Source organism: Hydra vulgaris, chromosome 02 (assembly GCF_038396675.1).
Source record: "Hydra vulgaris chromosome 02, alternate assembly HydraT2T_AEP".
NCBI lineage: Eukaryota > Metazoa > Cnidaria > Hydrozoa > Anthoathecata > Hydridae > Hydra > Hydra vulgaris.
The window spans coordinates 19,122,501-19,145,928 of record NC_088921.1 but is presented as its reverse complement, the minus strand read 5'-3'; the positions used below and the strand labels follow the sequence as shown (position 1 = coordinate 19,145,928).

At 25.4% G+C, this 23,428-nt stretch overlaps 1 protein-coding gene across 1 annotated transcript in view; it reads right to left on the bottom strand.

The window, feature by feature from the left end:
- Positions 1-23,428, bottom strand: part of LOC101239170 (guanine nucleotide exchange factor VAV2) — an 85,233-nt gene that overhangs the window by 23,711 nt on the left and 38,094 nt on the right. The window contains exons 10-17 of the mRNA XM_065790264.1: positions 21,676-21,768; positions 18,607-18,666; positions 18,225-18,269; positions 15,983-16,075; positions 7,753-7,824; positions 7,608-7,681; positions 6,256-6,283; positions 5,885-5,967 (exon numbers count right to left, since the gene is read on the bottom strand). Of these exons, the coding sequence (XP_065646336.1) occupies positions 5,885-5,967; positions 6,256-6,283; positions 7,608-7,681; positions 7,753-7,824; positions 15,983-16,075; positions 18,225-18,269; positions 18,607-18,666; positions 21,676-21,768 (548 nt within the window). The remainder of the gene's footprint in view (positions 1-5,884; positions 5,968-6,255; positions 6,284-7,607; positions 7,682-7,752; positions 7,825-15,982; positions 16,076-18,224; positions 18,270-18,606; positions 18,667-21,675; positions 21,769-23,428) is intronic.

Below are 23,428 nucleotides of genomic sequence, written 5' to 3'. Positions count from 1 at the left end.
AGGGTGCAGTGGTCTCATTGCTTTTAATCTTAGTTTAAAAATCATAAAACCCCAAAAGTGACTATCCAAGTATTAAAAGGGCAAAAGTTTGACCGACCATAACTCAGGAACTAGAAATATTTAAAAAAAAAAAATTTACAGGCTTCTTTTTTACCCTATAACCATTACTGTATATAAAATTGAGCGCGATTAAAAGATATCACTTTTGAGCCGACAGTACTTTTGCCTGATTTTATCAGAAAATGGCTCTTAAGCTTTAAATGTTTTGACTAAATATTCCAAAATCAAAATCTGGCTTTATTTTGCAATGCAATGAATTTATTGGCTTAGGAAAATAAGTTTCTAAAACAAGAACTCCTAGGTTTAAAAATGTACTCTTTTAACAGCTAATCCCCCCTTTAACTACATTTTTCATAACTTTGCTAAAAGTGCGGCTTGCTTTCAGACCTCAATTAAGTCTGTTTTAGCTATCCTTAAACAATTAAGTAAGGTTTTTTTGTTTTTATAATGGTCAAACAATGGGTATATTTGAGAATAACTATCAGAAATAAATTTTTCTGATTTTTTTTTGATAAAAAGTAACATCAAATTACTTGAATTCAGCCAACTTCATCATTTGTCGCGTTTTTTTTAAACTTAAAGAAGTTTTTTTACTAATGCATTAAATGTCGTAAGATGAAACATTTTATTGGTGTTTTTATTCTTTTTACAAAACAAAATTATCTTTAATATTTTAAAAGTTATAGAAGTTTTAGTAACACCCCATAAGTCAATATTTTCAAAAAATAACAAGAAGCCGTCAATGATCAATAGACCAATTCAAATGTTTCTTAGCCCAAGCCAATCTTTTCTTTTGATTCATTTTACTCAAAAAAGGCTTTTTTGGAGCAATTTTACCTACAAAATCTTGATTTTTCTAGCGATTGCAAAGAGTTTGAGGATTTACAGTTATACTATGATCTATTTGTAAATATTTTGCTAGCTTTGGTGCAGATAATCCTTGATCTTGTTCAACTTTTTAAATAATTTCTCTATCAATGCATTAGGTAGTCTGAGCTGGGCATCTATTTCTTGGCAAATTCTTTATGATACCCATTTTTTTATTTTTTCTAATGATATTTCCTTTTATATTTCCTATACTATTAGGCTTAATATTTACTATTTTAGAAATAGTTTTATATCCTTTTCCACTTTTAGTTTCACAGGATCAATTTTTTTACTGATTCATGAATTTTATCTTTTCACCATGATTTTTTTATTAAGAACCTAAAAAGAAAGCAAACTTTGCTAAAAAATTAGTTAGAATACTTTCTATTAATCAAAATTGTTTGTTTTTGGCTATTTTAGGGGGTGATACACTTTTTTGACTTTAGTGGATAATTTTTGTTTTAAGTATAAGAATATTAATTTCTTGTTATAAAAATGTTTTTTGATATAAATTCAATATTAGAAAAAAAATTGGGGTCAAAAATCTAAATTTAAGCATATAAAAATTTGTTTTTATTGAAAAATCATCAGGGGGTGACTTTTTTGACGTGTGTATATATATATACATATATATATATATATATATATATATATATATATATATATATATATATATATATATATATATATATATATATATATATATATATATATATATATATATATATATATATATATATATATATATTAGTGTGATAACAAAAAATTTTTTTATGAATACTTGCAATCGAGGAAAGTTTATGAGTAATTGAAGAATAAAAATTGCATTTTTTTGATTTTTTTTTAAAAAAGTTCCCCCCCCCCTCCTCTTTGGTAGAAAGAAGTGAAAATATAATAATTTTTTTTAAAATAACGTTGTTTTTTGTTTAATGACTCTTCGACTAACCAATGCATCTCCAAACACTTAACTGCTTTCTTGCATTTTATCTTCATGAGTGAGGTAAACAGTCCATTGTAGTGTTGCGAATGGAACCAAGCATTTGCCCATTTGTAGCAGATGAAGTCGTATGCTGGAGTGAGGATACTGCGCCACTCTGGTATCAGAAATAATGCTATAATAGCATATATCGCACGTGAGTTCCATCTTGCCTGATTCTAGGCCAACGTGAAGTTGTTTTGTAATGACAATATGCTTGACATAGTTCATATAAGAACTTAAAATCATCTCGCCATCCAGGGTTCTCGCCTGTGTTAACATCATCTGTTGCAACGAGGTGATAATTAGCCTGAAAAGAGACATAGTTTTCTGTTAATTTGTTAATGAAGGAATAGTTGAGTTCTGGTTTGGTCGTTGGCTCTTGAATAAGAAAATCCATGACATGCTTCAGAAGGAGGTCGAGCACATGGTGCTGACAATATATTGTGGCTTCTGAAAGCCATTGCTCAAGACATCATCCTGTATGAGCTTTACAATCCTGTGCAAACGACCAGTATTTACTGCGATTGTGTCGCAGATTATCATGCGAATATTTTTCCAAGCATCGTATTCATCAATTAGCTGATGTAGTTCCTTGTGAATAGCTGCGGCAGAACCACTCTCACATTTAAGAATACCGAGTTTGATTTCGGTTGTCAAATTTTTCAGCAGAACGACTTGATACTCTTCCCTTTGCATTCTTTTACCATCAAACTGGATACAATAGGGATCTTTGCTTTAAAGTTTTTGAACAATTTTGGTTTTTATTTTCTGTCCTTCAGAGATTACTTGTTTCCAGACACCCGCCTGACTTGGAACCGGCACATCATGATCATGTTTAGCAATGGTAGCAAAAACGTCTTGTGCTTTATGTGTAGAATTGTTGTTTTTCAGTACTAGTAAACCCGCTGTTGTAGTGCTTAATCTTTGGTATTTCGGTTTGCATTCAGGAGATGACGTGGAAGAAGAGGTTGGCGACTCGGGTGAAGAATCAGAGGTTTCAACTCGGGTGAAGAATCCGAAGATTCTGAGTCACTTTCATGTGTTTGCGTGGGTTGGGATTGAAAAGAGCTGGCTTGAGGTTGAGTTGTTGATAGTCGGATTTGCTTTCTTGGGTGGATTGATTCCAAAGGGGCTTGTTTGACCATTGAATAACCAATCTTTCCTCCACTCTTAACTTGCCTCTGGTAGAGCTCTTTATCCTCCGTGCTTTTCCATTCTCCATTAACGTTAGTGACATCAAATAACTGAAAAAGTGTTGCAGTGAATTTATCAGACAGTTTCTTTTTATTTTTGTCATATAGATCAATCAGACTATTGAGCTTCTTTCTGATGAGTGTGCTGGATAATAGTGGAAAGTCTAGAATTTTCCTCCAGAGCAATTTTATATCCGTAATCATAATTTTGAGTCGATCCAGTCGCCGCTTTTCGCTGTTGAACAGAAAAGTGAAGTTTCCAAGAATTTAACGGTTTTTCGGCATCCGTGTGAGATTGATTAGCTTTTCAACAGATGGAATACTTGTATCCCTTTTCTGTTTAGAAAAGGAGGGTAGATTCTTTATCCAAATATACCTGTTTGACTTTACACTGTTGCTGGAATTTCTATAAGACATTTTATTGACAATCTTGTACTGAAAACAAAAATATTCAAACAAGTTCACACTTCACACGGTATAGCTGGGATCCAAACAAAGATAATAAACAACATCTATTAACAAACTACTAAACTAACAACCATCTGTAAATGTCTTGTTTATAAACAAATGGAAACAGCTGACTGGAAAGTGCTTAAAAGCAGTATAGAACGTCATATAAAAAGTCAGTGTGAAATTGAAACCGATAGTCAAACTGTGCGATGTGTGCACAAAAAAAATAAAAAGGTGGGTGAACTTTTTTCAGTTTTTTCTAAAAATCGATGTTGTTACTGTCATTTATCTACAATTGTTCCTATATTGTAAAGGGTTTCAGTTTCGTAACGAAAAATAATGATAATAGTTAATACTCTAATATATATATATATATATATATATATATATATATATATATATATATATATATATATATATATATATATATATATATATTATTGTTGTTTTCCATCTTGCAAGTCTGTCTTATTATATTCTTAAATATTGTTGAGCATTCTCCTGGCTGTTTTTTGATAATCTTGTGTATTGAAGGTATCAGCTGATGAAGTTGTTTGTGTGAATTTACGCTTTTTTAGTTTATTGTACATTGCTAAAACCAATCAGACAAATACACATTAGTTTAAGCCGTTAAAAGGGTCAATACTCTATCCATTTCCTGACGAGAACCTGGTATTATACTACATAATTTTCAAGTTTATTTTAACGCTGATATATTTTTGTTCTCCTTCTTTATGCGTGTGCTTCCCTTTTATAATATATGTTTGTTTCTGTTGTTTGTTGTAATACTTCTGATTTATATAACTAAATAATTATTAAATAATTATTAAAGGCTTGATTAGAATTGATCAGCAATAAATTTACTATCTGACCCCATTTTCCCAGACTCTAAGTTTATTTCGAATTAATTTGATTTTCCGTGAACTAGCTTTATTTGATTTTCCGTGAACTATTAGCTAAACAAACTAAACAAATGTTTGGGATATTTGTATTAAAAGCTAAACGATGTTCAAATTTTTAAATTGTTAATCTTTATTGTATTGGAATAATAAATTAATAATAATTCATAATAAGTAATAAGTCAATATATTACACAAGATTAAAGTTATTTACAAAATAGAAGTAGGAAATCATTTGTTCTTTTGTGCATCAATTTTCATTAAAAAAAAAATCTGGGTATATTTGTTTCAAGTGATGCTAAACATTTTCATCAAGCTATTCATGCTAGTAGTAAAGCTAACAGAAAGCTTAATATGTTAATAAAAAACATTTATATTGAGGGATTTGGTGTTATGGATCACACCAAATCCCTCAGAGCATTATATATTTAAAATGAAGAAATAGCAACAATTTATGCAACTTAAAGTTTCATACCTTGTAGGCTATTGCAAATCATAAAATATAATTTAAAAGTAAATAAAAATTTGACAAAAAAAAAATACAAATACAGTGAAATGATTTCTGACATCTGTAAAACAGAGTTAGATCTAATGTAAAAGAAAAAGAACAAATATTATCTAATCACCGCTGTTGTAAGAGGACAATTGAATTTATTTTTGTGTCTGCATATAGAATCCATTTCGCCCTACTTGTTAAGTAAGTTTGTGCCTTAAGATTTCAAATTTTTCATTTAAACAAGGATGACATATTTTTGAAACTGGGTTGTCTGGTCAGCAACATCTAACAAATTCCCATTAAAAAATGGTACAAAATTACTTTCTTTTATCCCTCATACATCTTTGGAAAACTGAGCGTCATATTTATATTTATTAGTGTTGAAATAATTTAATAGTATATTTATTAGTGTTGAAATAATTAAATAGTTTGTTATATTATATACTTATAATATAAAATATTATTTCTATTATAGAATATAAATTTAAGAAACAAATAAAGAATTATTAAAGGACATTTAACAAACAATTAAATATAGAATTATTTATCTAAATTATAATTAGGCCTCATTAGATCAATTTTTTTTTTTTGTAAATGTTATTTTTTTTTTGTATATGTTATGAATAATCTAATTTATTGAAAATAGAAAAATATATTAATATTACTATTTATAAAATAAAACTAAAAAAAAACTGAAGAAAGAGAATGATTGCAATGCAATTTTCCCTGCAATTAGGATATAAAACACAATACCTAAAGAATTTCATAAATGAAATTTATAAAACAATAGTAATGATTATTAAGTTTATTATTTACTAACTTGAGAAAAAAAACAAAAAAAAAACAAACAACAACACATTTTTATTCCTAAATATAATTTAAAACCAAACAACTCAAACAAAAACAAACTTTTTTTATTTCATTTTAATTATTTTCTTACTTTAATATTGTTCTATCATTACTGTCAAACTTCACTTGAATGTCACCATTTTTTATATGCTTTCCATATTGATTGAACTTTGCCTACGAAAAATGTATTAAAAAAATTGAATTTAAATTCCTGAAAATTAATTTGACAAAGACAGACTATTTTGGTAAAAAACATCGATTTGCTTAGTAACTTTTTAAGCAACTTTTTATTTGTACGATAGCAAAACAACTGTTCTTTGTTAAACAACAATAGTTGTTGGTATGGCAACAAATTAACTGCTTGTTTCTATGGTAACAAACTAAAGTTTTCTTGGTTGTTTATTAATAAACAATGGTTTATTTAACTTAAAAAAAAAAAAGATTATAATGAATATTCCTTACCCCTTGTACTTGAACATCGTACTTTACACTAGTAAAAAAAAAAAATACTTTGAAAAAATATATATAAAATCAAATAATTGATTACCCAAATCTTAGCACAGTAGCAGGCTTTGGAATTAGAAAAAAAATTGACGACCTAAAATGGTTTTAGGTTAATAACAGTTCAGAAAAAAATTTAAAAATGGTATCGGACAAATCAGTGAGCGTGAGAACATTTAACAATGTCAACTTTTCTTCCAAATGTCAACATTTGTTTGAAAATTTGCAAAACAAAACTTTTATTTTTTTATCTTATTAAGAACTTGATATATACCACTATTATACCACTTATTAGGAATTTGAATAAAAAATTTGGTTGATTTTAATTAACTTTTAGATTTAATAAAGCATTCTCTTTTAATAGCGAAAGCAAATACAATAGCAAACAAAGTTTTATAATTGTGCACGCCAGCCTAATGTTTTCGGTAAATTACAAATGGTGAAGGCTGTAGACCTTTGCCATAAATATTGAGATGCTTATAAAAAAAAAAATATTTTTAAAAAAAAAAAAAAAAAACTTTTATACCTCTATATATAAATATTTCATAAAAAAAGCAATTTTATCATATAGATATTATATATTATATTTCAAAAAAACACAATTTTATTATATTTCAAAAAAAAGCATGGTTACTTAAGAAAAGTAATATTTTCACTAAAAGAAAATAAAAACTATTTTGATTAAAAATTTCTAACTTTAGACACTGTCAGGACAGCATTGCTGCATGCCAACCTCAATTCCGAGGCCTGAAGTAGCTATGTTTTTGAAAAAACTAGTGTATTCTGATAATATCATTTAATACATACTGTACTTTTAAGTGTACATAAATGAGTTTTTTTTAGTGTACTTTAATGAGTTTTTAAGTGTACTTGAGTGAATGAGTTTTTTTAAATAGTGTCTGTACTATACTTACTTCTTTAAATAAAGTTTTTACAAACCACGAATCTCAACATGAAATTAAATTTGCTCTATATATTGGGTGGACACGGAAAATTACGGTCAACTTAAAATTGAGATTTCTCTAAAACCACAAAAGCTTTTTATTTCTTTTATTTTTTTAATTAAATATATTTAATAATAATTAAAATTTAATTAAAAAAAATAATTAAACTTATTTATATTTAATTGTGTTGATAAACTTTTGTTTACAAGTCAATGATTTGCAAAATGTTTTGGAAACAAATTGAGGTTCGTAAAAAAGTTGTGAATTTTTTTTGCAAAAACCCATCGACTTCATATCTTTAATATTCATATTAAAATAATTAATTATAATTGAACAATATTTATAATTAAAAACTTTATATATACATACCTTGCTTCTATTTGATTAATGAGTTTCACCATTTCAGCATCTCTCTTGTATTCGTTAATAAACTTGGCGATATCCTAAATGTTAAGCTAATTCATAACAAGCTAATATTCAGAAAGTAATTTTCTCATTGTTCTAATAAACGTACATCAACTGCATCAAAGGCTTTTTCAACATCCGTTCTCTCCTCATGATCCAAGGGAGTTTGCTTTTTAAGATCCTAAACAAAGAACAAAACAAAGATTCTTTTAAAACAAAGATTTTTAGTGTAATGGTTTAACAAAGATACTTTTCAAAACAAAGTTAACCATTAAACTAAAAACTACTCAGAACTTTAATAATAAAAACAATTAAGACAAATAGCAAAACAAATGAACAAAATAAATTTATAAAAATAATAACAAATAATAAAAGGCAGTAAAAGGGTAAAAAAAATTTAACATTTTTATAGTATGTATTGAACATGATGGTTGCAGACAATGATCTTTAACATCAGTTAAATTTAAATTTATTCCAAGTTGTACAAATAGAGTTTTTAGAAAACAATTAGCATCAGCAAGCTAATTTATTATAAGGGCATAGCTGTACTAAAATGTTTTGAAAACTCTGGAAAAACGTTTTTGTATACCCTTATTAACACAAAACAAAAGAAAACAACTCAAAGTTATTAGTTCTCAGTCTTAAATAAGGAAAGTGAAATAAAGAAAATGAATTTGATATTATCTTGTTATTATATTTGCTTATATATTTGCGTTTTATATTGTTTACTTTTTTTTTGCTTATATATTTACATTTTATATTATATACTTTGATAAACATAGTTTATCAAAGTATATAATAACAACGCAAACAGTATAAAACAGATTTGCTTTTGCAGTTAACTTTTAACCATTAACATGTTATCATGTTACTTTTTTTTATCTTTTCTACAAATACAAATTCTACAAATAATGGGCGCTGCTCTAAAAAATTAGCGTCTCTAGCGTCATCTACTAAAATTCATTCTGGTCATACTCTGCATCAAATTAAGTCTCATCTTTTTATTGTGACTATTCCTAAGTGCTTCAAAAATTCTTATTCATTTATTTTTTTCCTCAAACATTAGTACTTTAGAATATGCTCCCTTCATCTAGTTTTACTGATTCATATAATTTTTAGGTCGCCTGTTAAATGTTATCTGTATAAACACCATCTTTTCTCTTCTAGTAACTTCCAATTCTAAGAGTGGTTGCTTGCATCCTTATTGGAAGTGAAGGAATTTAAAATTAAACTAAAAAACAACAAACTTTTTTATTAAGTTGGTACAACAAAATTTTCAAATATTTGTGGCAACATTGAAAACAAAAGAAATCAACCAATGGGGAAAATTAAAAGGATTATATCTTTAAAAGTGAATTTATTTAAATTTAAAAGAGATTCCTGCATTCCTCTTATTATACCAGGAATTTAAAGACTTTTAATGCCATAACTCAATCCATCATAAATTTAAATTCGTAATCTTTTTATTTTGAACACATGGCGATTCCATGTCAATTGAACCAAGCCATGTCACCCTATATCTCAGTTTTTGCAATTAGATTCCAGATTATATTTTGTTTTTATATAATTAAGATTACTTAGTAGAATAAGAATTCCTTGAAAATTGTGGTTTTAAAAACTTTAAAAATTAAAATACAAAAAAATAAAGTGTCAGTCGTTGTTGGGTTTTTGTTGTTGGATACAAACTACATTGGTAATTAAAGCCCAACACTTACCTGTTCTAGATGGTCAGAAAAGTTTGTAAAAAGGGCCGTGCAGGTACTTAAACGTTGCCATAATATAATTTATCTTTAATAGATAATAAACTTTAACAATTTGCCATCATCATAAAAAAAACTTCAATAAAGATAAATTTCATTTAATAATCCAATGAATTGTATCAGCATAGTATTTACACAAAATAAACTCACCCAATTTCAATGTATCAATGTTAGTTTAAACACTTTTAATACAAAGAAAAATTTTTTGTTATGTTAACATCTTTGCTTGTTCATTTAAAGCTAACAGTAACTAAAGCTAACTATAGTAACATAGAAACTATGGTAACATGGTAACTATAGATTCTAGGTTAAATTGATGATAGCTCCTAGTTCCAGAAATTGTTCTACTATTTATATCTTTTCATGATGATGACACATAGTTAAAATTTTGTCATTTATCATTCCAGATCTTCAAATTAAATCTTCTCTGGCATCTTCTCTATAACAATCAAATCTCTATAATTCTACAATAAATTAGTTTATGACAAGTATCCTTTTTCCAAAATCACACGAATCCATTCTTACTGTAAAACTAACTACTAATTTGCATTTCAGATTAAATTAAAAATGAGAAACCAATAGTAGCTAATATAATTAAAGCAACTTAAACACCATGGTAATATAAAACTAAACAGTGATTGATTTCTTTTATTTCTTTTTGAATGTAAAAGTTCTTTTTTACACATCTCTTTAACAAGGTTGTTTAATTGTAATAATTTGTTAAAAATGGTAATAATGAATTTAATAGGTAATAAATTTCTTCTATGCTAGTGTAATGACAGAATGTTTTTTTTCGCAACTGTTATTAGTTCTTATTTAATAAAACAACTCAATTTTAACATTTTAGAATTAAATATCAGTTAAAATAAAAACTTTTTTCAGTTCAAAAAGTTTAAAACTATACAATGTAAAATTCTGTTAATATCATTATTTTAGATGGATGGCTGTTTTTAATCTATATACAAATCAAAATTCCTATAAACTGATTTTATACTAATTATATACTACTTACTTTGAATATTTAAAAAAAAATTCATTGAATACAGAATGATCAAAACCCAAAATCTATCGCAAGATTCCGCTAAAAGGTGGAGCACATGTCCCAGCCCCACTACCACCATCACCATCACCACTGGTGTTTTTAACAACTTTAACATGCATGTTCATTGGCACAACAGAAATGCCAAAAGTTTAGGAGCTCCAGCTAATCTGGAGCTCAATTGCAATATTTAGCTACAAAAAAGTGGGGACTGTGCCTTGTTATCAATATATATATACGAAAATCCATATACTTGCAGATCAAAATCCTTATATTTTCTGAAAGATGAATTAATATAGAATGTGTATAAAATTTTTTGTAATCATCAAGGCCACATAGGTTTCTTGCGCATTAAATTCAGTATAATTCAAACTGATAAATACAATGAACTTAAGAATAATTTTTTATATTTATTAATCATTTCATTGGATTTGCCACCTCTAAAAATAGCCAAGTACAAAATTTTAGGTAAAAAGATATTTTTTAAGTTATGTGACTTGAAATCATTGCAATACTGAGGAGACAAGAGGGGACTGAATAACATCTGCTAAAAGTAAAATAGTCATATTTCTAGAGGCTAAAAAACTTTTAAGGAATTCTTTAGAAACAAAGTACTCTCAACTATATAAAAATCAGCAAAATCTGAAATGATGATATTTTTTACAAATTTCTTGCTCATTTGAACTACCCTTCAATGACTGACGATTTCTAACAGGCAAGAAACTTTAAATTTTTTACAAAAGTTGCATATATATATATATATATATATATATATATATATATATATATATATATATATATATATATATATATATATATATATATATATATATTTAAACAATTTTAAAATGTATTCTACAAAACAGAGTGCTCAATGTTGTTAAAAGAACAGAGCAATTATAAATTAGTGTATATATATATATATATATATACTTTCATTGATATCGATCTGGATATAATATAATAATATAATATGGTATTATAGTATATACTATGCTATATATATATATTTAATATAAATTCAAAAATAGTCAGAACAGTGAAACAAATAGAAAATCCAGTAAATCTTTTTTCTCAAAATGTTTTTATTAAAAAAATATAATTAACAGAAAAAATTACTAATACAAAATATTTTTTTATATACTAAAACTATTCGCACTAGAGGCCTTTTAAATAATCATCAGTAGTGCTGTTTTTGGTATTATTGCAAGATGTTTGTATTAAAAACAAAAATAATTTAATTTTCAAATTGTTGCTATGAGTAACTATTGATTGTGAAGGATTGAATTGTAATTATAGACAGGAAATATCAATTAAATGTATCATGTTTTTGTTTGTGCAAATGCTTTTCATATGATAACAAAAAACTTTCATTGTTAAGCTCAAGAAAGACGAAAAGTTGGAAAAAAGGTTTAATTACACTTTTGTGGGCATGTTGACAAGTATAAACATGATTTTCAAATGGATCAGCTGATAAGCCATTTCTGCAACTGGAAATATGTCCGTTTATACATAATCTCAAATTATTAGTTTTACCAGTATATGTTTTTTTTTTTTTAATATTTTGGGTGATAAGTTACATTTTTGCTGTTGTATGTGATGCGACTTTTCACTTTCCAAATAGTACTGTTAGACGTTTTAAACTTATCTACTTCTTGAAGATATAGTTTGCAAATTTTGCACCAAATATATTTGTATTTGAATGCCCTCCTAACTTAATACTTTTTTAGATTCCTTTTGTGGAGCTGGTCTTTGTAGTTTTGCATTATGAAATGCTTTTTCTATAACTTCATCAGGGTATTCGCAATCTTTTAACCATGACTTTAGTTCTATTATGCGTAATTTTTTGATTTCAGAATTAGATGTAAAAACAATTATTCTTTTAGCTAAATTATAAGGAATATTCTTTTTAATGTGAAATGGATGATGACTGTTATAGTTTAAATAGTCATGGGTGTTAGTTTCTTTATAGTAAATGTCTCTTTGAGTTTTATTATAATTTTCAAGAATGATTGCAATGTCTAAAAAGTTAATTACACTGTAGGTGTTATCATTTTTTATAAATTCCTTATAAATAGAGTCATTTAATTCAGTAACTCATGCCTTATGGCAATCATTAGCTATTTTATATATATAATTCAAAAACATTAAAAAACATTTTAAAAACATTTTAAAAATCATTTGAAAACCACAGTAGAATGAATTCTGATGTAATGTAAAAAAGACATAACCGCAAGATTTTACAAGTGATACAAGTCAGAATATAAGAACCTGCAAATGCATTACAAACTTGTTTTATATATTTATGTTTGTAAAGACTTAATCAAAATAAAACAGCTGAAAAAGTAAAGTTTACAATGATGTCTAAGTGACAGTTTTCCTTTAGAGCACCAGATAATGGATCAAACTATATTGAATAGCTTCAACTTGAAGTTGAAGCTATTCAATATAGTTTGATCACTTCAATTAAGATGAGCCTGCTAGTTTGACTCCATTAACAACAGACAAGTCATGGCTAGTTTTTATAATGCTTAGGCATGGAAAGGCAGAAACTCAATGGGTCAAGACTCCACTAGAGTTTTTAAAATTCAACAATTTTTATCTAGAATTCAGAGTAACAGTCAAGTGACTTGATGTTGTTAATCACTTCTCTGAGATGACATTTTAAGTTAGCTCAAGAACTAATAAACAGAACATATTCTGAAAAGAAAAAACAAGGGACTTTTTTTTACAAATAACACAGGTCAACAAAAAAAAAAACTTTTTCTGGTGCCGAGCAAACAATTTGTTTCTTGTATAGCATTTCTCATTTTGATTTCAAATATGCAACTCTTTTTTTACCATCACGCCAAGTTGTAAAGATATTTAGGTTCAAATCTTAAGTATTTAGGGTAAAGTCCCTGATATTGTCAAAAAAATTTATTCAAAAAAGTTATTCAAAAGTGTGTCAACCTGGGTCTCAAAAGAAGCATATTTTCATAGCGATTTTAAAAATGTTATTCATTTGTAATAAAAATAAGTATTTTTTGTATTATTGCTGAATAACATTCTGTTGAAATTTTTTTAAGAGTCTTTAGCATTTTTTCTCAATTTTTTTGTCAATAAATTTTAAGGAAAAATATTTATGTTTTCTAAAATCTCTATGAAAATACGCTTCTTTTGAGACCCAGGTTGACATACTTTTGAATAACTTTTTTTTCGACAATATTAGGGACTTTACCCTAAATACTGAAAATTTGAACCTAAATATCTTTACAACTTGATGTGATGGTAAAAAATGAGTTGCATATTTGAAATCAAAAAGAGAAATGCTATACAAAAATCAAATTGTTTGCATGGCACCAGAAACAAAATTTTTTGTTGTTGATCTGTGTAATTAATTAAAAAAAACAGGTGGCAAACAAGTTTAAAACTTTTTTTGAGAACAGAGCCCATTTTATTTTGATTACATAAGTCTTTACAAACATCAATATAAAAAAATTCAATAATATTAATTTTAATATTTTCTACAAACTGTTTTAAAAATGATACAAAATACCCTAAAAATTGCCTCTTTTACCCCCCGAATGGGACCCTTATGATTTTCCAAAATTAAAAAAAAAATTTTTTTAAGCCAAGGCTCTTTTCTTTTTTCAGATATGACCTTTTTTTGAAACACCTTAGAGAATATACATGAATCACTTAAAAACTTTTGAACACGGTAAGTATAAAAATGATACCAAACTTTCTAAGGAGATTTGGATTTAAGGATCTAAGGAGATTTGGATTTTGAAAGAAGGCCATAAAACATACAATAAAGTGGAAAATCTTAAAACACTGTAAACCGTACAACCCAACAACTAAAACCTGCAACCTCTGAAAAAATTTGAAATATATGACTAATATATTTAGGAAAGATGAAATTATATCTCAGTGTTTACATTATTACAAATTTTTCCTTTCTTCTCTTGATACAGAAGACTAAAAGATTATGCAAGGATTTGCAACATCTGGAAATATTTCTGGTCATTAAGTTCTCAGTTTATTAAAAACCATGAATACTATTTTGATAAAACTGCCAATTTATCATATTGCAAAAATTAATGAAAAAATAAAACAATAAATTAACTACTGCAAAAATAATAACAGTAAAAAACTTAAAAAACTTTTTATTAATATTAATTATTTTTTGAAACACCAGGAAATTTAAAGATTCAAAATTAAAAAAAAAAAAAAAAAAAAGTTATATATAAAAAAAAAAAATTACTTAAGGTCCAAAAAATTTACACAGTATTTTAAAAATCAATGAATAAAAAATTATGCTAAAGCTATTGGCACATTGTATGAAACATTAAAATTGATATTTGGGGAAAGTTAAAGGAACTATTTATTTAAAAATTTAAATGTTTTAAATTAGAAACTAACTGATAATAAAAATAATAATAAAAAAAGATATATTTTGAAATATGCTATTAGAGTTATTTGTTTTGCTTTAAAATAAATATAAAAAGTTTCAATTAGTTTTTTTATATTTTTAAAACCCACTGCCTTTAATTTTGTATACAAATGTGCAAAAGAGTTAGGAACATTAAATTTATAAGAAAGCATTGAATAAGATTTAAACAAAATATAAAATTGTTTTATATCTTATTTCACGATTTCTTAATTTAAAATATTTGATCACCGCTTAACTCTTTTCTGTTATGATTTGAGGTTAGTTTTTAATATTGCATTGTACTGTATGCGATTAGCAATTGTTTTTTAATAATTATATCGTACTTTATTTGTAATTACTATTTGTATTATTGTACTTTGATTATACTTCATTTTTTTAGTTTTATATGATGATTTATAAAATCAATTAAAAGATTTTTAATGGTAATTGAAATTATGGTAATAATAAGAATAAGAATAACACCTTTTAAAAACAATTCTTTTAAAAACAGTTAACAATAATAATAGTCAATAATATTAATAGTACTGCCAAAAATAAAAGATGTTAGAAAGAACTTGTAGAGTATCAAATAAACAGTTAAAAATGTTTTTAAACTTTTAAGATTTAATTAACTAAACTAATAGATTGTTATATGACTTGTTGGTCTAATACTCTAAAGATTCCTTACAATTTGTGAGGAAATTACGAAAGTAATAGTCTGAAATATTTGCTTTAAAAACATGTTTTATTTATGATTACTTTGGCAGCCTAAACTTTGAAATAAACAAATAAACTTTCTTGAAACTATGTACTTAAATTACTTACAAAAAGCCAACAATATTTTAAACAAAAACAATATTAATTTCATTACGATAAGTGTCTACTCAAGTTCAAACAGTTTCAGTATGTGTTTTTTCTGTGTATGTATATATATATATATATATATATATATATATATATATATATATATATATATATATATATATATATATATATATATATATATATATATATATATATATATATATATATATATATATATATATATATATATATATATATATATATACACACACACATAAATATATATAATTAAACTTTTATAATTAAAATTCTAAATACTAACCCTGAGCAATAATGGATATTTTAAAATCCTCTGAAATGGAACAACCAATTGTTCTTGCAATGGAAATTTTCTTTCAGCAGTTCTATTACATGCCTAGAAAACATGAAAAACATTGAAAAATATATATTATGATAATTTCAATTCTATAAGCCATCTGACAACCTTCTGTAAATAATAATATAAACACAACATTTTTTTAATTGTAACTGATTAGCCATAATAAAAGTATAAATTTTATAACTTATTTTTAATAAAAGTAAAAAAAATATATATATATTGTATTTAAAAAAATTATTTTCAACTAAAATATTATCGAAACTTTTGTGTAATTTTGTGTTCAAGTTTACCAGCTAAAATAGATCCAATTAAAGTTCAAATAAGTTTATGGACCTTGCCTTAAGAGCATTATTAAAGATTCAGTTCAAATATAACATCAGTATTTCATATATGGACAGATAAAAAATATATAGAGATAGGGAACATGAAATCAGGATCAAGGAAATAAGAAGATAAGACAAACTTAGGATATTTAACTAACTTAGCAATGAATTGAAAATTTGGTTTTTCTAGTAGATCAGTAGAAAAAAGAAAAGAATTTTTTTTTTTTGTTATTCACCTCTTCAAGGCCGATAAAGCCACTACAGATGAGGAGGCTACTTAATAGTGGTTATAACCCTCTCTCAACTCTATAACTCCGAAACACGAACCTTGACGAACAAGGCCGCTGCGAGGAGAAACAAGTTGAGCGCGGTACTACCAGGGACGTGGTGGGGATCGAACTCGGAACCTCTCGCTTATGAAGCGAGCGCTTTACCACTACACCACTACCGCATACTGAACTGAAATAAAAGGAGACTCAAAGTAAAAGACATTCATTAACAATGTTGATAGTAGAATCAGAATATCAAATTATGATTCAAATAACAAATACCATTTATACTTATTAATAATTACATAGAGAAGATATAATAGTAAAAAAATTATTTGAAAAAGTATGTTTTGCAGCAGGTAAAAAAAAAAGCAAGATTTAATTAAGCACTTAAATATTTTAATTAAAAAGTTTTAATATGTATTAAAAAAATTAGTTTGAATTCTTGAAAAAATTGGGAACTTAAAAAGTTAAATTTTTCATTGTGAAATATTTTGTTCAGGAGAACAAAGTTCTTTACAATTTAATCTCCAGTTCTATTGAGAGAGGTAATAAAATCGGACAATAAATAAATGTTAGATTTTCTTTTGCTAATGAGACTATTAATGATTTTTTTTTAAAAATCAACTTCTAGGATAAAATACGAGATTTATTAATCTGGGAATTTAAATAAGAAAAAATAAATCCCAGTCGGTCTTGTACTTCTTAAAGCTACCAAGATAATAAAGTACCAATATAACTTGCGCTTTCTAAAAAGCCCAAGTTATATTGGTATATATATTTATAAAAGAGTTGTATTGATTCAAATGTAAAATTTATTAATTCTTATATTTATATTTATAAAAGCCCAAAAAAAATATTTTATTATCTTGGTATTATAAAGCTGACTATCTGGCTAGAAGACTTGGTGAAACAGGAGATTAAGAAAAATCAAAAATTCTAAGCTTTATTGGCAACAAGGTCAGTGCTAATAGAGTATTAGCATAGTAATAGGTATTAGAGCCAACATTTTGAGTATCAAAACTAAAGTCACCAAAAAAAAGATAACATATTGACAGATAAAAATAAAGGACTAATTAAATTTGACTAAAGTTAAAATATATTCCTATAGTAAAATATATTCCTATAGTAAAATATATTCCTATAGTAAAGATCTTAAACTTACTGTTTGTGATTAAAAAAATAGCACTTAACGATTCCAGGATATCTTGCAAGACAAAATTAAGTACAGATTATGTTAAAACAAATTATTACCACTTTTGTTATAAGTTGTGAGTTTTTGAGTTGTAACAGAGAGCAAAGAAAAGTGTTTAAAGAGCAAGACAAAAAATTTAAGAAAAAAAAAAAAAAAAAATTCAAAAACTGTAATTTGGAATTCTAAAGAGAAAATTCCAATTTTCGAGGAGAAAAAAAAAAGTTTAAACACAAAGGAGTTACAATAATACAAAGTATTCCAGAAATTTATTGTAAAATTAAACTCTTTTCTAATGTAATAACTATATTACAAAACATATAAAGAATAAAAAATTATTTCTATTTCATCTTATTTCTAGAAACATTTTTTTTACAAAAATTGAAAATTAATTTACTTACCTCCACTTTCTCTCTAAAAACAGAAGATTTGCACAACTCTATAATCTAAAAAAATAATTGATATAAAAGTTTAAGTTTTTTAGAAATTTAGTTTTAATAAGAAAATTTAAGATTTATAACACATGTTATGTGCTGATCTGTAAAGCAGATTTTAATTTTTCCACTACATTTTTAATCAATCAAAAAATAGTTTTATTGAAAGTACTTCAATTACAAACCAAATTTTTAAGAGGTTTTCAAGTTTAAAGTGTTTTATTGTTAATAAATTTATAAATAAGTAATTTTTTTCACAAATAAAACAAAAGAATATATAATTTATAAATTTATAAATATCTTGATTAGCTTAATAACATAACTAAATAATAATAAAAATTAAATATACCTGCTGCTGAGCAATTGGTAAATCAGTACAGTAGTTGGCATATATCAAAAATCTTTCTTTCTAAATAGAAAACATAACTGTATATATATATATATATATATATATATATATATATATATATATATATATATATATATATATATATATATATATATATATATATATATATATATATATATATATATATATATATATATATATATATATATATATATATATATATAGATGTATATTAGGGTGTCCCAAAAAACAACATTTTTGAAAAATATATGCAGAGTCCCCCTTAGTGTGTTCTCATACAAAAACACTAGATTTAAAATTTTTTTGAATGAAAAATATATTAAGGGGTCCCACAAGACCCTTGAATATTTAATGGGTCCCTAATATTTTCAAAAAAAAAGTTTTTCAAAAGTATGTCAACCTGGTATTCAAATGAAGCAAAATTATATAAAAATTTCAAAAATAATATTTAATTTGGAAAAATTTTAACTTATTAAAATTGTCATAAAAATACATAAAAAATGCATTTTTTGTTTTTTGTTAAAAAACGTAATTTTTCATGTAATAAAACCAAAAATAACAATTCTTTATTTGAAATCTATATTATTTTTGAAATTTTTATATAATTTCACTCCATTTGAGTACCAGGTTGGCATATTTTTGAAAATTTTTTTGTTGAAAATATTAGGGACCCATTAAATATTTGAAGGTCTTGAGGGACCCCTTAAAATATTTTTTATTCAGAAAAATTTAAAATCTAGTGTTTTTGTATTAGATAGAACACATTAAGGGGGTCTCTGCATATATTTTTCAAAAATGTTGTTTTTTGGGACACCCTAATGTTTATATATATATATATATATGTATATATATATATATATATATATATATATATATATATATATATATATATATATATATATATATATATATATACATATATATATATATATATATAAAATGAACTCTTCCTGATACATATATATATATATATATATATATATATATATATATATATATATATATATATATATATATATATATATATATATATATATATATATATATATATATATATATATATATATATATATATATATATATATATGTAAAATGAACTCTTCCTGATACATTTTTATTATTATTATAGTATTTATTTTATTTTTATTATAGTATTTATTTTTTAGCATGAAAAAGGCAATAAAAAAAATTTAAAAAAAATATATCTTTATTTTATCTTATCAATCTTTTTTAATCAATTTTTATATTACTATTTTTATATTTATTTAATGATTTATTCATTAAATAAATAAATACATAACAATATAAAAATGTTAAAACAATCATTTAAAAAAAAAAACAATAATATAAAAATACTGTTATTTAATATATAAATATTGCTATACAATATCATCAAATTATTTTAACTATAATTATGTATAAAAGTATGTCATATTCTTCAAGCCATTCAAAAAGATTATAAAAATAGCCAGCTTAGGTATTTCTTGAATTTTTGAGGTAATTTCAGAAGTTGCTATAGATAAATATAACAGAAAGAACTCTAAACTTATTAAAAATGATATCTTCATACAACCTGAACTTAAAGCATGGTTTAATTTTAATAGGAGTGTCAAATACACGGTTGCCTTTTTATTGATGTACATTCCAAAACTTATTTCAAGAGATTATTAAAATACAGAGAGCAAAAGAAAAAAAGATTTTAAATGCTTTGAGAATGATTGTGATGTGTGTCACACATCACAATCTTTCTCAGAGCGTCACACATTATAATCAGAGTATTACACACATTCACACAATCTTTCTCAGAGTAGAAAAGTCAGATAATGGTAAATCCTTCTCAGTGAAATGCTGCATGACACAAGCGCCGGTGTCTAGTAGTACCAATGATGATTTATCTCCACTTCGTAACAAAAAGAAATGTATATGAAAACAATCAAACCAATCTTTACAAAAAATATGCGTACATGTGACAAAGAAAAGTTAAACTTAAAATGATTTACCCATAAAATAAACATAAAATTTTACCAATACATGTTGTAGTAAGCAAACTATTTACCAGAGGCAGTGTACACAGTGAATAGCTATTTTTGAAAGTATGTGTAATTTATGAGAAACTCTCAATTATTTGTTATCATAATTACCACCCATAGATTTTAAATATCAAATATGCCAATAATTACTTTGTTAAAATAAAAAGTAAAAAAAAAATAGGTATATGTAATCCTATTTTATGCTCTTTTTTTTTTTTGATTGCAATCTGGTATTGGGTGTTGGGCCAAATAGTTTGCAATATTCTGTCAAATATCCTTTAGTAAAAAAAAGATTTTTTATCATTATTCTTCTTCTTTTTCAGAATAAAGAATAAAGTAAGTAAAATAAAAATTAAATAAAAATAAAAAGTATACATATATGTAAATCTATATGTTTATACATACATACATACATACATGCATGCATGCATGCATGCATTCATACATACATACATATGTATGTATGTATGTATGCATGCATACATACATACAAACATACATACACACATACATACATACATACATACATACATACATACATACATACATACATACATACATACATACATACATACATACATACATACATACATACATACATACATACATACACACATTGACTGAGAGTTTGGGTTTTGCTTATAATTAAAAGAAAGAAAAAAAGGTTTTTTAATCTTGAAACTTGCCCATAAAGTTTTGTTTTTGGACATTTAAAAGCAAGACTAGAATATTTTTTTTCTTTCTTTTAAATAAAAGTAATCAAAACCCAAAAGTCATTGTACACTCCACTGCGCATACCACTATATTAGTCCATGTAAAAACATTCATCCTGCAATATCATTTGATGTATGTACACATTAAAATAATAACCTAAGAGTTAATTATGTAGATACAACAATTTTATTTATTTTTAGATATAATTTTGTTTTAATATATATAAATTAAGAGAGTATATTATGTATTACTTATGTATAAAATGTAATTAGGCATAATTACATCAAAAAAAATAACCACTCACATATGATGTAAAGACTTGGTAATTGATTTTTACCATTCCAGACTTTCTTATTGTTAAATCACGATTGAAGTTAAGATGCACAGCAAATAATTGCTAAACAAAACAAAAACTATAATTAAAAGTAAAAAAAAAAATTTTTTTTGACAATAATCCAGATTTTACCTTAAGTATTAGAGACCTAAACCCAAATATCTTTAGAACTTGACACAACAGGAAAAAAAGGTTTGCATACATGAATCAAAATGACAAATACGATGAGAAAAACATATCACTTGCTCGGTGTCAGAAAAAAAACTCTTTTTTGTTGGCCTGTGGGTATTAGACAGTTATTAATCCAGTTCCATGTGCTGCAGAAATTATTGTTTCTGATGTGATAAAAATAAAGTTTGCAGTATTTGAAGATGGTAGATCAACACCCCTTTAGCAAAAAGAGATAATGACTTAACTAGATGTTTAACTTTTTTTTAGTGGATGCTGGCTTTAAAAGCTAGAAATTCCCAGTTTGATCTTTACCACATCTCTAGTTATACCAGGCTAAACTAGTGCGTAGTGCTCACGTTCATCAAGACTCATTATTTAAAGTTATAGGGTTGGAAGAGAATTGTAAAACAATTTTTCAATTAAAATAAAAAATTAATGAAAAGTATTAATTCAAAAACATCAAAAGCACATTCAGTAATTAGAAATTGGCAGATTTAATTTCAATTTATTTAAGACTTAAACAGAATAAAAAAACAGCCACTTTTTTATAAACTCTGCAAAAACATTTAATTGCAAAATAAAATCTTAAATTTTTACAATTCAACAACTATAGAGTTTTGATGTATCAAATGATGATAAACAAATTGGAAAAACTCAGCGCTAAGTTGTCATTTTTTTATGTTTGATGTATCAAACGATGATAAACAAATCAGAAAAACTCAGCGCTAAGTTGTCATTTTTTGCAATCATGTTGTTGGAATAGTTGAACAAACTGTTGACCAACATGACTTTTCAACAAATAAATATATGATTAAAGTAATGGAAGTCATAAAGTTTTTAGGATCTGTATAAATAGATAAAATCAGCACACAAAAAATAAAAAAAATAAAAAGTAGGCAATCGATTTGACCGGCTAATACATAGAATTAACAGACAACTTTTTTTTCTTGGCTAGTCAATTAAAAAAATTTATTTAAGTGTTTTAACTTTTGTTTCATAAACTTTGTAAATAAGAAAATACTTTATGCTTTAAAACTACTTTTGACATAATTTCAAACTAAATCATCGTAATAAAGTTTTAAGGTAAATAACTGATGCAATTATAACATTTTTAAATACATTAATCTGAAATTTGATTTCATTTTAATTTACACTAGCTTTTATTTATTAATATTGCTCAATATGGTGCCGTCTTTTCCCACAGTCATTATGGGCAAATAAGTTCTCTTAAAAAAAATCCCCCCTCCTTAAGTCAGCACTGCTGAGATCAATTTATTAGAAATGTCAGGGGGTCAGCTGAAAACGCCTCTGACTCCATTGACTAGTTTTTAACTGTAAGAGACCTGATTTTGTAAAAATTATAAATTTGTAATTTTTTTTTAGCTTTTGGTTGGATAAATGACAAAAAAAAAAATTCAAATATTTTTTAATAGGTCAACCTTGACCAGCAATTTTTTTGTTAGGTCAAAACACTAATTTTGATCATCTCAGGCAGTCATTGACCCTTGACCATCCATTATTTTGTGCGCTAGATAAAAATACCTCTAGAACA